The sequence below is a fragment of the Apus apus genome, chromosome 1 (genome assembly GCF_020740795.1).
Source record: "Apus apus isolate bApuApu2 chromosome 1, bApuApu2.pri.cur, whole genome shotgun sequence".
NCBI lineage: Eukaryota > Metazoa > Chordata > Aves > Apodiformes > Apodidae > Apus > Apus apus.
Genome location: NC_067282.1, coordinates 120,134,581 through 120,150,293, shown reverse-complemented (window position 1 = coordinate 120,150,293; position 15,713 = coordinate 120,134,581). Strand labels below are relative to the sequence as shown.

Below are 15,713 nucleotides of genomic sequence, written 5' to 3'. Positions count from 1 at the left end.
GATATTTATTGTAAAATATAAACACTAGATGTCAACTAAAAATTTTATCTCATGGATTTTGATCTTTTTTTCTTCCTGAAGTGTGTAAGAATGTTTGTTACAGTTTTCATTCAGGTGTACTTTGCTTGTGTTTCCAGTTGTGTTTCCAATCTGAAGTATAACCTATTTATCAACTCTGGTGGTAAGGAAAACAAATACTTATCCATAGAAGAATTGCTTACTATGCAAACGTGGCATTGTAGACAAATTATATAGTACATACTAAATATTGGATAAATTACTACTTCTTCTGAAAAACTGTCAAGTATATAAGAAAGGGTAGTACATAAAAAGAAGACAATAGATAAAAATGGCTTATTATTGAAACACAAAACAATTGTATTTTTATTTTTTTTTTCCTCAATGTACAGGCTAATCCTGAGGGAAGAACCAAATATATTTCTATACAAGTAAGCCTGGTTGATATGTGAAAAGTAAACAGCATGCAAGTGCCTTTAATCAGTATGTGTTTAATGTGTGCTTTACGGGATCCCTATTTATAAATTTCATGAACGTATCAAATGGTAAATCAACACGACATATGTCATTTATTATACATTCAAGGGCAGAACTTTATTACTATTCTGTAAGTATTGTGAAAAACCTTCCATGTTGCATTATATTGTCCAATTTCCTCCTCAAATATTTCTATCACAATTTGAAGTTACAGTATCCATGACAGCAGAGAAAACACCTCCTAGAAATATATATATATATATATATTTTTTTTTTTTTTTTTTTTTTAATTAAAAACTAAGACCATAAAAGCCATGTGGGATGCTTTGGGATGGAGGCTGTCCTCCAAGTATGCTGCAACTCCTAATCAGTGCAGCTTACACTTCCAGGCTTTATCCACATGTCTTTTGGGCCCAACACAACAAAAAAGAACCAGCCCCACGGCCACTCACTCAGCTTCCCATCTCATACACACACTGGGATGGGGAGGACAAAGCCCAGCTAGAAGCTCATAGGTTGAGACAAAGGACAAGGAGGGTTCTTCACCGATTAAGGTCCCGGGCAAAACAGACTCAACTTGGGGAAAAATAATAATGTAATTTCATACTAATCACCCACACCCGGGACACAGACACACACAGAGCAGGGCTTGCATATGTTACCCCACCCCTCCCTTCTTCCCGGGCCCAAATCCCTTTGTTCCCGGTTTCTCTCCCTCCTTCCCCCCAGCGGCACAGGGGGACAGGGGATGGGGTTTAGAGTCACTTCACAGGCTGCTGGTTCCTGCTGCTCCCTCCTCCTCAGGAAGAAGGATTCCTTACAGTCCTGCCCTGCTTCCCCACGGGGTCCCTCCCATGGCAGAGAGTCCTCCATGAACCTCTCCTTCATGAGTCCTTCCCACGAGGTCCGGAGCTGCTCCAGCCTGGGCTTCCCACAGAGTCAGGGGCTGCTTTGGGAACAGCCACCTCCTCTGGCCCCGGGGTCTTCCACAGCTGGGCAATCAGAGTCCACTGGCAGCAAATCCTCTGGCCACAACATCCAAGTCCCCTGGCCAAATTCACCCCTCCTGGCGCCTTCAGGGAATGTTCCACTATGTTCCTCCACTAGTACAGGGGGACAGCTGCCATCTCGCCACGGGCTGCAGGAAAACTTCTGCTTGGGCACCTTCTTCCCCTCTTCCTCACCAACCACTCAGGATCCTCACCCCAGCACTGCCTTTCACTTCTCCAGCTCTGCTCTTCTTCCCTAACTGTTCCTCTGCTCAGGTGTTATCTCAGTTCTTTCGTATATTAATCACAGAGGTGCATCTATTGTCTCATAAATGGCTCCTTGGGTAGCTGGGTTTGGAGCAGGGGAAACTTCTCAGCTTCTTACAGGAATCAACCCTGGGGCCCTTCCCCTGCTACCAAAAATCCCACCAAACCAAACCAGCACACCTGAAAAAGTATCCAAAAGCAACCAACTATGGTTCAGTAAATTATTGAAACACTAAGTATTGAAGTCCTCTGCTTGTTTCACAGGTTTGGCTGGAAAGTTGTGCTTTCCCTGAAAAGTCATAATGCGAAGCCTGAGGAAAGTTAGGTGCACACAGTTTATTCTTCAAATTGCTCAGTTATAGCAGTACTTAAATGAGACAATTCAAGGTATTTTTTCTGCCTCTGTCAATGTGCTGAGGGAAATTATCAATAGATGAGACTATATTGTATGAAATTGCAGGATATTGTTTAAAAGATAAAAAGATTCTAAACATTAAAAGTTTAACGAGTGACAGGAGATGCACAGATATGTACCTATTATATATATAATAAGCATGCATCTGTTTATTTATTGCTTTGTAACAGCAGCCTGCTTTAACAAGCAATGCTCTTCTAGCCTGGTAAAAGTTTCACTGGTAAATGGCACTAGCATGTTATGAACACCCAGACGTGAAGCAAAGAAAAACAACTCAGTTTTGCTTTCTTTTTAGGAAGGGGGGAATAATCACACATTTCAAAGATCCAACACAAGAAAGAAATACCTCTTGGAAATGAGAACAGCTGGCAGTACCTGCCTCATGAACACAGCCTGGGGAGAGTGGAGTGCACCTGTAGAGTTTGGTAAGAGTGAAAATCCACACCTTGGGCTACGCTTCCCCCAGAGATGTCCTGCCTACCTCACACATTGCTGAATGTCTGTGGACACATGGATATGTAAAGGCTTGGCAAACATTTTGTTTCCCTCCACATTCCTGAGAAGAAGCAGAAGAAGAGAATTATACGTTCCTTAAGAGTCTGACACTGGAACTCAATACAAAAAGTTGCACATTTGCAGCTTAAGTGCATACCTGCTTACTGCAGGGAAAGGAAACCAGGCTCAATGCCAGTCCTTCTCAGCAGGTGTTACTGCTAAAGTGCTAAATGAAGAAACTTATTTTTATATCAAGAGAAACCTTTCAGACTGATAATCACCAGTCAATAAGCACAATAGATGTGTGACACAGCTCTGCATCTGTTCCTCTTTATAAGTAATAATACCTTATGACCATTTTTCTTTCAGGAAATGAAGAAATAATTTCTTCTTCAGTATGGATTTTACTTGTGGTAGCAGTTGTGACCCTCGTAGTGGTAATCATTGCAATTTTGTTGGGCAAAAGGTAAACTTAATTTTTTTTTTAATTATTTTATTTTGTATGGGTATGTGAAACAACTGTAAATCTTAAACAAACAAGGTAGAGGTGTCTCTGCAGGATAGATAAAACTTTTTTATTTACACTGTAGGAGAAATCAATCCAAATGAGTGATCCAGAGGCAAGTGCTATAATAGTGATGTCTGAGTTCCATCCCCATCTGATCCATACAACTTTTTTGCAGGATCTCTTCTGTCAATGTGGCAAGGAGAGCAATTACATGCAATTAATTATGTTAACAGTACAGCTGGTCTGAATATTTGCAATGTAGAGTGTCTACACAACAGGTTTTCTGATATCTTGAACTGCTGAATTGATTGCAAAGATCCAGGCTGATTGCACTTACTGGTAAAGATTTTGCAACGTTCACTAGAATTACCCTAGCAAAATGAATGCATCTGAAAGCACATAAGCTCAGCAGCTAACTTCTTGAAATAAACCATGTAAATGAAATAAAAGGGATATTCTGCTGCATCATGCACTTTGTACAGAAATATATAATAATTCGGAGAAGATACTCTTCTTCCAACTTGTTAAAATTTTACACCCACTTTTCACTTAAAGAGCAGAACAATTAGGAGTTCTCTTTCAAAGAAGAAAATAACTACTAGTGAATCTTTAACCAAAAATGAAACTATTACCATCCAAAATCTTGGTGTTTTTCTTATTTGTGTTCATTCTGTGCTGAGATTATTTATATTTTTCATTTCTCTTCTATCCTGGAAGAGGAAGAGATGAACGCTGCTTCAAAGATGCAATGATTTGATGGCTACTTAATTATTTTTTTTTTCTATTACATCCCTTTTGATCTCCAGGACCGGCTGTTGGAAAGCAGCATTTTTACAAATCCCAGATCCAAAAAATGCATTTTGTGGACTGCCTGACACAAATCCAGAGGTATCTTCTCTTTCTGATTTATATTAAATTTGGGAAATGTATACAAGACTGTATTGCAGGTAATGCTTAAATTCTAAGGAATTTAGCATGGAGAAAACTCTTCTCTTTGCCATATTTTGAGGAATTATAAGAGAAAGTCAGCAGGCAACTATGTTAAGGGCAGTCAAATGCAGTGCTCTTCCAGCCTCAGGGAGGTTACTGCCATTTAAGAGGTACCAGGGGCTGGTGCTCCCACTGGTAGGTTCAGACAGCAGCAAGAGCTGTGTGTTCTCCCAACACGAGGCACACACATGCAGAAACACACACACTGAGGACACTAATGCAGCCAAGCCAGACAGACCAGCATGGGTGCCTTTGCTGGCACCACATCAACACCAACAGCAGCCACATAAATAGGATTGCAGACAGCCTGCTGCTCCTCTCTGGCTGAGCAGGGCTGAAGTTTGCCAGTGAGACATGCATACACCTTCACTCTCTGCCTTCACAATAACCATAAATTCACAAGTTCCTCACATTTGATCTCGGTATCTGGGTCCTGAGTTCCCTCCTGCCAGGTCTCCAGGTCTCTCCTTGCATCTTTGAAGGTGCAGCTCTTCTCTTACTCAACCACTAATCTTAGTGCATCTCAGTGAAGTTCGCTAGCAAGTTACACACACAGGATAGATAGAAGTAAAGATGTTATAAAACATAACTGAAAAAAAGGATTTTGTGAGGTAACAGGATAGACTGTGCTGGTAAGACACAGTATTTGACAAAATCAGCATGTCAACCAGCAGTTCACTTGTGCCTTTTTTTGTCCAGAAATTCCTCAAGTTTTGTCCATTAGTTTTCCATGGTCTTTTCAGTTAGCTAAATTTCAGGCCATTATCTACTCATCTACATTCATATATTTCAGGCCAATCAAAAATCATGTGTCAGCATTACAAAGTTGCTCAGCTATGTCCAGTTAAGGAAAGCTTTTCAGCTAAGAAACAAAGTAGCTAAGTATTTCTATAAATATGTAACAAAATTTTAAATACAACAGAATTGTGCATAAGCAAGGAGAGGATAACCTAACCATGCGTATAAAATTAATTGAAGTATTTCTTTTCCTTTCAGCTGATGGAGAGCAAAATTCAGTCATTAACATCTGAAAATGAAGATATAATATTAGTTGCTGACATAGTGAAATAACCAAGAAAAACTGAGAAATTTGAATTTGCCTTGGCTCAGGCAGCTGTATATAAATATATCTGAAAAGTATGGAATAATGTATAGGTCTTCTTCACTTTCTTCCTTTTCTTGTGCAGCCCAGAGAGAGTAACTCATGTAATTTTTTTAAATGTCATTGTATTTGCTTTTAATTCTGGCTAACTTCAGCTGTTTGGATAACTTGGCCTTCCTGGGTGTCTTCCAATTTGTAAATATGATTTAAATACTTTGGTCAAGAAGTTTTGGTTACATTTTAATTTGTTTAAGGAAAAAATAATGTTTGTCTCGTATTAAAAAGAAAAAGAAGGAATGTACTGAGACTAATAATAATCATAATAAAAAATTCTGGTGTCTGAATGCCATTGTCAAAAACAAGCCTATTCATAGTCAGAGTTTCCTCTGTTTTCTGAAAGTACACAATGACAACTAAAAATTTGAGAATGGGGTTAGAAACAGGCTGAGACATTGAGAGGTAATCAGGGAGGAATCTCAAAGGACAAAAGCATGTCTAAAGCCCTAACTAATCCTACAGCTTAAGTGCTTTACATACAAGTTAAGAGACCAGCCACCATTAACTTTTTATCAGCAGAGAATTTACTTCTGTAGGTATCTAGCAATGCATGTTCTTCCTGCTCCCTTGCCTTTTTACTACTTTCATTTCTCTCTAACATCTTAGTATTTTAAAATATTGAGTGTATGACTTAGTTAATCTCTGTGTACTTTTGTTCAAACAGAGGCCTTTACTACTTGGCTGGACAGTAATTTTTCAGAGCTATAGGATTAGGACAAGGTACTGGGAAAACAGACCAGGCTGTTGTTGAATTCAGTGACTGGTTATGAGGGGTGTTCCTCAAGGATCAACGCTGAGACTCATAGCTATTTTGTACTGACAGTAACTTGGACAATGGCATGAAATGCAGCCTTAGCTCTGAGGTTCTGGCAGGCAGCAAACTGAACACAAATCAGAAGTGCTTCTTTATGGTAATGAAAACTACCCACATACTAGGCTATACTGAGAGGTGTGGACCCAGTAGATCAAGGGCACTGAATATTCCCTCTACTCAGCACCCATGAGACTGCACATGCAGTTCTGTATCCAGATTTTGGCTTCCTAGTGCAAGAAAGACATAGACAAACTGGTTAAATTCAGCAGCAGGACACCAAGGTGATTATGAAGGTTTAAATGAAATGGGATTTTTCAGCCCAGAGAGTAGAAGCTGACAGGATCCACCAATATCTTCCACTAAGTCGGCAGAACAGACTTGTCTGGGAGTTGCACATTGTGAGGATGAGAGGTAAGAGTCACAAGTTACAGCAAAATAAAATCCAATCTGATATCAGGAAAAAGAATTATTTACAGGAGTGGTTGGATGGTTGCTGGAACAGGTATCCAGAGAGGCTGTGAAATCTTCATCCTTGGATATATTCAAAACACAACTGGACAAGTAACTGGATCTCACATTGAAGTTGGCTGCACTTGAAGTGGGAGATTGGACTCAGCCACCTTCAGAAGTATATTCCAACCTAAATATTTATCTAACTATTTCTCTAAATGGCTCTTGTCAAAGCTGCTCAGTTGGAAAGCCTTTCTAAGTACCTGTTGTGAAAAAATGATACCCATTTACACACTTAAAGCAATTGGAAGACCAGGAATTCTACTAAGTACTAGTACAGTTGCCTAGATAACTACTGTGTAACACATGCCTCTTCCACTTGGGAGTAACTTGACTCAGAAAGATCATTTCTTTTCAGTGCTGAGCTGTCAGATTGAGCCAGCTCTGCTTTTTTATTTTTATTTTCCTGATGCATTCTCCAGCTAATACACAGCCCTGGTCAGGGCTTGGGAAAACGCAGGGAAGGTCAGTAAGATGAGTAACTTAGGCAACTCGTGTTTTGGTGGTCCCTCTGAGGTAGGAAAAGGGATAATGTCCTTTAGGGCCAGTTCTTCATTTTCTGTTTCACTGACTGGAAGGGTCTTTTGTCTCTTATGAATCCCAGGAGGAATACTTTGTAGTCTTTGTAGTCAGAAAGCATCATAAATTGTGAATCTTATTCAAGGGAGAAAGAACCAAAGTGTAGTAGCTAAAGGGGAGTGTTTAGGTCTTCTTATTGTGGAGGAATGTAACCCACTTTGATTATATTCACATTTTATATAGATGTAGCAATGTGTTTCTCAGCTTCTGGTGCAACAATTCTGCAGACCAAGGAATCTGAAAACTACTCAGATTATCAGAAGAGAAAGGGACTAATTTGGCAAGAACTTTTGTCCTTTCCAATGGCATGTACAGTTCCCACAATGAGGTATGATACAGCTTGAGAAAGCAGCCTGAGGAAGCCTAGATTATTTGGAACATTGGAGGGTTGTCAGATCTATGAAGAAGTACCTACACAAGATAACAAGATGCATGTGTGAGACCCCATCTGGAGTACTGCATACAGCTCTCAAGCTCTCAGCACAGGAAAGACATGGAGCTGCTGGACACGGTACAGACAAGATCAACCAAGATGATCAGAGGGCTGGAGCAGCTCTGCTATGAAGATAGGCTGAGAGAGTTGGGGCTGTTCAGCCTGGAGAGGAGAAGGCTCTGGGGAGAACTTATAGCTGCTTTCCAGTACCTGAAGTGGCTACAGGAAAGCTGGGGAGGGACTTTTCACCAGAGAGGGAACTGATAGGATAAGGGGTAATGGTTTTAAATTGAAAGAAGGGAGATTTAGGTTACACACCAAGAAGAAATTATTCACCATGAGGGTAGTAAGATGTTGGAATAGGTTGCCCAGGGAGGTTGTGGATGTGCCCTCCCTGGAGGTGTTCAAGGCCAGGTTGGATGAGCTTTGTGCAGCCTGGTCTAGTGTGAGGTGTCCAGGCTCATAGTCAGGAGGCTGCAACCTGATGATCTTTAAGGTCCCTTCCAGCCTTTACCCCATCTATTCTTTGATTCTACAATGATCTTAGAGGTCTTTTCCAACCAAAACTATTCTATGATTCTATGATTCTATGTTGTTCTTAATGTTAACTCTGTTAGGCCATTTTCCCAGAAGCCTGGAAGACCCAAGGCTTACTTTGCCATATTTCAAATTTGGCATTATATTCTGCAGGAGAGGCCCTGCTTCAGTGTTGCTGTGTACAGAGCTGTAAAAGCCCTATTGCCTGTTTTCTCTGCTTAGAGCAGTAGTATCTGAATGTGGCAGGCTTTAGAGGTTTTGCTTCTAAATATTAGTTTAGCTGACCATTGCAGCCAGTCTCTCTAATTAAGTCCTAGAAAACCATCATTTCAGCCTTTAATGCTCTCCTGTCTTCCTCATAACACTGAGTCAGGTTCTGCTAACACTTTTATCAACTCACAGCCAGTTACTCTTTCCAATGCTGGATTGCTGGGTTTCCTTACACTCTCAATTTGCTGGATCCCTACACTGAACTGCTTATGCAGTTTGTCAGCAGAAGTGGTTTCAGAAGATATTCTGTCCTGCAGGTGGTGTCTTCCCTGTTCCAGAGGACACTGGAGTTCAGTCATGCTCAGATGATGCAGCCTTCCAAGTCAAGCATTTTTATACCAGACAGAATTTTTTTATTTATTTATTTATCACATGGTGACAGCAAAATACAGGCACATAAAGGCTACACTGGGTCAGAGTAAAATGTCCAGCCAGCAAATCCAACACATCAGTATGTTAGGATTTTTCTTCATCATGTGTGCAACTTTACATTTTTGTACATTTTACATGAAACTGGCATTTCAGCTGCTAATTTATCCTTCAGTCACTGACTGTTATCAAGAATATATTTCCTCACAGTCATCTTTGGTTTCTATTATCTCAAACTGCTTGTAACTCTTTATCCACGTGAGGATCCTACTCTTATCTCGGGGTTTCTTATGCTTTTGTCCTGATCTAACAATGTGATGCTGACTTTTTCTCTAGTTCCTTTGACTCGCACTTCATTTTGAGAGTGATCTTCCCTCTCATTCCTCTTGAAGAAAAGTCTCAGCACAACATCCTTTAGAGCATCTGTAGTACCAAGTACTCACTGATACTTTCTGCTGTCATCTTACCTCCTTTAACAAATCCTTGAAAATAATGTATTCATCTATTTGCTCAATGGCTTCTGATAGACTCTTTTTCTCAAAAAACTATTTATTACTAGATTTTTAAAATCAGTTTTACATGTTTTTCCATGAAAAACTTTTTTAGCCTGGCAGAATTCTGTCAGAATTCATGCATCTTCCTGTCTTCCTTCTGTGGATGGAGCTCTAAATCTTTGATGAATGCCTTCTTCCTTGTACAACCTCTCTGATCCTTTTCCTTTGCTAAACCAGGATCAAGGAGATTTTTCTTTTTAAAGAGGAGGAAAACAAAACAAAACAAAACAAAACAAAACAAAACAAAATACTATTTTATCTGTATTATGAATGGACCTAAAGAATACATCTCAATGTTTGATCTAACTGCATGGGAAGATACCAGAGTAGGCATAGCCATGTCTTTATCACTTACTGCCATATTGGCACCATGTGTGAAGGCTTTGTAGAAGCAGAGAATGTTAGGTAACATTTATACAGAATAACAGTCTATTTTTACAGAATAACAGCACAGAAAAAAACTTCCACCTTTGGTTAAAGTCTAATTTCATACAAGGCTCAGCCTTGATCTGGAATTATACCAAGAGTCTTACCATGTGATTCCCCAGTTTGGGTGGCTGGTCAGTGGACTTGTTCCTATCTACAGATGTAATGCTGGAAACTCGCCATAACTTCCAAGGTAGTCTTAAGACTCCAAGAAAAAATGTTAAGCAATTTTCCCACATAAAAGAATTAGCCTTTGAGCACTTTCATTCACAAGAAGAAGAGGCTTATCCTCCAAGTAGCCCCACTAATTTTGATAACTCATGTATCTTGCTGCTCCTTTTGGTTTAGACTTGGGGGGTCTACAATGTTTTTCGTAATCAGGTGAGGAATCACTGATACATGAGTTTCATACTTTGGTGTAAAACCGCTTTTGAGTCAAATGCTCAGGTTTCTATACTAGAATTTGAATGTAGCTATTTAATTATAAGAATAGTTTTAGAATGATAATAGACATTTGACTATTAGACTAAATACTCCCTGGACTACTTTCTCTCGTTGAGGCCGGTTGTCATGTATGAGCCCAGATACACTTTATTAAATCTCTAAATAAGGTGAACACATGAAAACTGCCTTTAGAAATTAGCCCTGACCTGAGCTAGCCTCTGGACTACATCCAGGAGTTGTTCAGGACATTGCTTGCAAACCCTGGCCTAATCAGTGCTGGGAACAGTTGTTCCTGGAGACGTTCCAGTACTTGGGAGCCTTCTAGTTCCCAGTGCAGCCAGGGGCGATCCCTCACACCCTCCAACTTGTACTGTAGCTGAATGTAAACAGGTCTTGGCACACCTACTGCCTTTGACAAAGTTAATGATTGCCTTTTGGTCAAAGACTCGCCTGGGGAGCTTTTTGCAGCAGATCCGAACAACAAGCCAATTTCTTAACAAGGCTGAGTTCATGCTGGACACTCATGCAAATCATCTTTGTATTTTTCTTAGTATGCAGCAGTAGCCAGAGTTGAAATGTTCACAATCCCCACTTAAAATAGAGATAGGGTTGTAATTGACTACAGTAGTTTACACAACCTTTCACTAAATCTTTCCTCTTGGGTAAAATTGCCAGAGTGAAGCATGGTTTGGCTCTAATCCACCAAAACCTAACCCTTCATTGGCTCTGTGTAGGGAAGGGAAAGTATAATCAAGACAATATTGAGACACTCAGAAGATGGCATTATGGTCTTGTTAAATAGGCTCTGAACAAACTCTTAGCTTGTTTCCTGTTTTCTCCTGGAAAGGCATCATGCATTTCAACTTATTTAGGGAAGGTGTTACACCTGCGTTCAAAAATGGGTCAGAAGTTCAACCCAGAGAACTGCATGCCTATCTTTGAGCAAATTTCTGGTCAAATTAAGAAAAATAAGTTAATTGAGAACAGTCAGAATTATTTTACTGAGAGTAAATGCATCCTCACAGCTAAACTGAGGAAGTGTGGTCTGGATGATCAGGCACTGAGGTGGATCATGAACTGGTTGGAGGAAAGAAGTCAGAGAGTTGTGGTCAATGAGACAGAGTTGAGTTGGAGGCCTGTATCTAATGGATCCCCTCAGGGGTTGGTGCTGAGACCAGTATTATTCAATATATTCATCAATGACCTGGATGAGGGAACAGAGTGTGGCCCCAGCAAGTTTGCTGCTGACACTGAACTGGGAGGAGTGGCTGGCACACCAGAAGGCTGTGCTGCCATTCAGCAAGACCTGGACAGGCTGGAGAGTTGGGCGGGGAGAAACTTGATGAAATTGAGCAAGGGCAAGTGCAGAGTCTTGCATCTGGGGAAGAACAATCCCACATACCAGTACAGGTTGGGGGCTGAGCTGCTGGAGAGCAGTGTAGGAGAAAGGACCTGGGGGTCCTGGTAGACAGGAGGATGACCATGAGCCAGCAATGTGCCCTTGTGGCCAAGAAGGCCAATGGCATCCTGGGGTGCATTAGAAAGTGTGTAGCTAGTAGGTCAAGAGAGGTTCTCCTCCCCCTCTATTCTGCCTTGGTGAGGCTGCATCTGGAGTATTGTGTCCAGTTCTGGGCCCCTCAGTTCCAGCAGGACAGGGAACTGCTTGAAAGAGTCCAGCGCAGAGCCACAAAGATGAGGAGGGGAGTGGAACATCTCCCTGATGAGGAAAGTCTGAGGGAGATGGGTCTCTTTAGCTTGGAGAAGACTGAGGGGCAACTTCATTAATGTTTACAAATACTTAAAGGATGAGTATCAGGAGAATGGAGCCAGGCTCTTCTCAGTGATGTCCAGTGATAGGACAAGGGGCAACAGGTGCAAGCTGGAACATAGGACGTTCCATGTAAACATAAGGAAAACATTTTCACTGTGAGAGTGCCAGAGCACTGGGACAGGCTGCCCAGAGAGGCTGTGGAGTCTCCTTCTCTGGAGACATTCAAAACCCGCCTGGATGCATTTCTGTGTGATCTACTCTAGGTCTTCCTGCTCTGGCAGGGGGGTTCAACTTGATGATATTTCGAGGTCCCTTCCAAACCCTAACATTCTGTGATTCTGTGACAAGAGGAGTACCACAGGGGCCTATCCCAGGACCTATCCAGTTTAACTACTTTATCAGTGGTCTGGAGGAGGTGATGGAGTGTATTGTCCTCTTGTTTGCAGATCACAACATATTGGAGAGTCCAGCTAATTTGCTTAAGAAGGGGGCTACCAACCAGAGGGACCCAGGCTGAAGGAACAGTCCAAAAGGAATGCTGAAATCATCCACTACTCACTTGAATTTACTTCATCCAGAAGATGAAAAGGTAAATAATATAACATTATTTTAAAGCAGCTTTTTCAAAAACAGTGCTTTGAAAAATTGCACTGTGTATTTCCTAGAAATCTGCATTGCAGCAGCCCTTGTTACTCTGTTACATAAGAGCTTCATACAACATTTGGCAATTTTTTGAAGGGCATGAACACGATTGTTTCATCTACTCCTTTCTTATGAAAGGTTGGTAACATTTATGAAGCTTTTATTAGCTTGGTGCTTTTCTTAGAACTCCTAATACTGCAATTGATAATGCTAGACTGAGACATTATTATTAACAGATTAACACATAGAGTTAATTTTCTGTCTTTCATTTATGATAAGCTCTTCATGAATTTGCTAGCAACATCTACACCAACAACATGAAAGACCACCTGCAAGAGATCCCACCAGACCACCCTATACCTATGGGCTAAGAGATCTGGTGCTGGAAGGAGCTGTCTTGGGAGAACTGGAGAGGTCTTTCCCACCCTTGACTACTCCTGTCAGAGTCACAGCCACTCACATTGCCAATATTGAACTAGAATGTGCCACAGAAAAGAACATTAAACAAAACCCAAATTGTTGCCGGTGTATTATAAGCACCATTGTATAGACTGTGGCAGTGTACAAGTTGTTGAGATAAATGTTCCCAGTGGAATGTGGGGCTTATTGAAGGATGACACAAAAGAGTTCATAGGTCTTGAAGAAAGCTGGTCTCCAAGAAGTTCAGAGTCCTGAACTTGTCCAAGACCTGAGTGCAGCCACAGGGCCAGCAGTGCAATGGCGTCTCTGACCAAGGCCTATCCCACACCACCCAGAGAGGGAGCACAGGCAGCCAGACCCTGAGACATGGGAAAGGGTGGCTGCACCAATTAGTGCCCACAGAGCCCTGGTGACTTAGTCCAGACTAGAGTTTAAAATGAATCAGTTAAAACTAATTCCCTATTTGACCAGCCTGAAGACACTGGTCAGATGACACTGTGAGACCATCCTAAGGTTACCCAGAACCTGACCAAACACAGCACCACAAGAGGATGCAAATCCCTTCATCAAAATTAATCAAGCATACTGACACACACTGCATCATACATACATGGGGCACAGGAGGATGGTGCTATAGAAAAGTTACACAAGGTGGTAGTGGTCACTGAGCAGGAAGGTGGTACCCAAGAAGAGCACATTTGATGAACAAGCAGTTTCAGAGCACACTGTCACATGTACTAACTGTGTTCTCTTTAGGCTACATAAAATAAACAAATTAAATCCTTTAGTGAGTAGATCTGAAACATGCCACTCCTGTTCCCAGTGAACTGAAAAAGTGGGCACAAACTGAGTCAATGCTGGATATGTTGTTCTAGAGAAAAAAATCTGCAACAGAGCCACTGTCTCACATGCACTCTGCATTGACTATAACTCATTTAACCTCATCTATAGGTTTTTTGATCCATAACCTCAGCATTTTAAAATGGAAAATATTATTAACAAGCCCTTCTAGTAGAAATCACTGAGTAAAGGTGGGCAAGACGGAGCAGTGTGGACTGAAAAGCAAAGACATTTAAAATCTGAAATGTCTGTGAATTTGCTGTTGGTGGATCTGAGCACACACGTAACAACAAAAAACCTTTGTTCAAAGAAAGCAGGTTTAACAAATATTCTTACTCTAGCAGACTAAATGTTAAGGATCTTGCTTCATTCCTGAGAAGACCAGGGAATTCCTCGCCTTCACAGAATCACAGAATCACAGAATCTTAGGGGTTGGAAGGAACCTCGAAAGATCACCCAGTCCAACCCCTCTGCCAGAGCAGGATCACCCAGAGCACATCACACAGGAACGTGTCCAGGTGGGGTTTGAATGTCTCCAGCAAAGGAGACTCCACAACCTCTCTGGGCAGCCTGTCCCAGTGCTCTGGCACTCTCACAGGAAAGAAGTTTTGTCTGATGTTTACATGGAACCTCCTATGTTCCAGTTTGCATCCATTGCCCCTTGTCCTGTCATTGGTCATCACTGAAAAAAGCCTGGCTCTGTCCTCCTGACACTCACCCTTAACATATTTGTAAACATTGATGAGGTCGCCCCTCAGTCTCCTCCAAGCTAAAGAGACCCAGCTCCCTCAGACTTTCCTCATCAGGGAGATGTTCCACTCCCCTCATCATGTTTGTGGCTCTGCACTGGACTCTTTCCAGCAGTTCCCTGTCCTTCTGGAACTGAGGGGCCCAGAACTGGACACAATATTCCAGATGTAGCCTCACCAAGGCTGAATAGAGAGGGAGGAGAACCTCCCTTGACCTACTAACCACACCCTTTCTAATACACCCCGGGATGCCATTGGCCTTCTTGGCCACAAGGGCACATTGCTGGCTCATGTTCATCCTCCTGTCCACCAGGACCCCCAGGTCCCTTTCCCCTACACTGCTCTCCAGCAGGTCAGCCCCCAACCTGTACTGGTATGTGGGGTTGTTCTTCCCCAGATGCAAGACTCTGCACTTGCCCTTGCTCAATTTCATCAAGTTTCTCCCCACCCAACTCTCCAGCCTGTCCAGGTCTCGCTGAATGGCAGCACAGCCTTCTGGTGTGCCAGCCACTCCTCCCAGTTCAGTGTCAGCAGCAAACTTGCTGAGGTCACACTCTGTTTCCTCATCCAGGTCGTTGATGAATATATTGAATAATACTGGTCCCAGTACTGACCCCTGAGGGACTCCACTAGTCACAGACCTCTAGCTAGATGCTGTCCCATTGACCACAACTCTCTGACTTCTTCCTTTCAACCAGTTCATGATCCACCTCACTACCTGACTATCAAGACCACACTTCCTCAGTTTAGCTATGAGGATGCTCTGAGAGACAGTGTCAAATGCTTTACTAAAATCCAGATAAACCACATCTACCACCCTACCATAGGAGGCTATAAGGTTGGTCAAACATGACTTCCCCTTAGTAAAACCATGTTTTACCAGCTCTTAATGACCCCCTCATCCTTGATATGCCTAGAGATAGTGCCAAGAACAAGTTGTTCCATCACCTTTCCAGGGATGGAGGTGAGGCTGACCGGTCTATAGTTACCCAGGTTGTCCTTCTTGCCCTTCCTGTAGACTGGAGTGACATTTGCTT

At 41.9% G+C, this 15,713-nt stretch overlaps 1 protein-coding gene across 3 annotated transcripts in view; it reads left to right on the top strand.

Moving 5' to 3' along the window:
• LOC127392543 (granulocyte-macrophage colony-stimulating factor receptor subunit alpha-like) overlaps positions 1-5,605 on the top strand; it is a 29,648-nt gene extending 24,043 nt beyond the window's left edge. For all 3 annotated transcript variants that reach the window (XM_051636634.1, XM_051636653.1, XM_051636643.1), the window contains 5 exons: positions 411-449; positions 2,462-2,591; positions 3,031-3,127; positions 3,976-4,057; positions 5,156-5,605. In XM_051636634.1, the coding sequence (XP_051492594.1) occupies positions 411-449; positions 2,462-2,591; positions 3,031-3,127; positions 3,976-4,057; positions 5,156-5,230 (423 nt within the window). In that variant the 3' untranslated portion in view covers positions 5,231-5,605. The remainder of the gene's footprint in view (positions 1-410; positions 450-2,461; positions 2,592-3,030; positions 3,128-3,975; positions 4,058-5,155) is intronic.
• Positions 5,606-15,713: the final 10,108 nt, after the last annotated feature.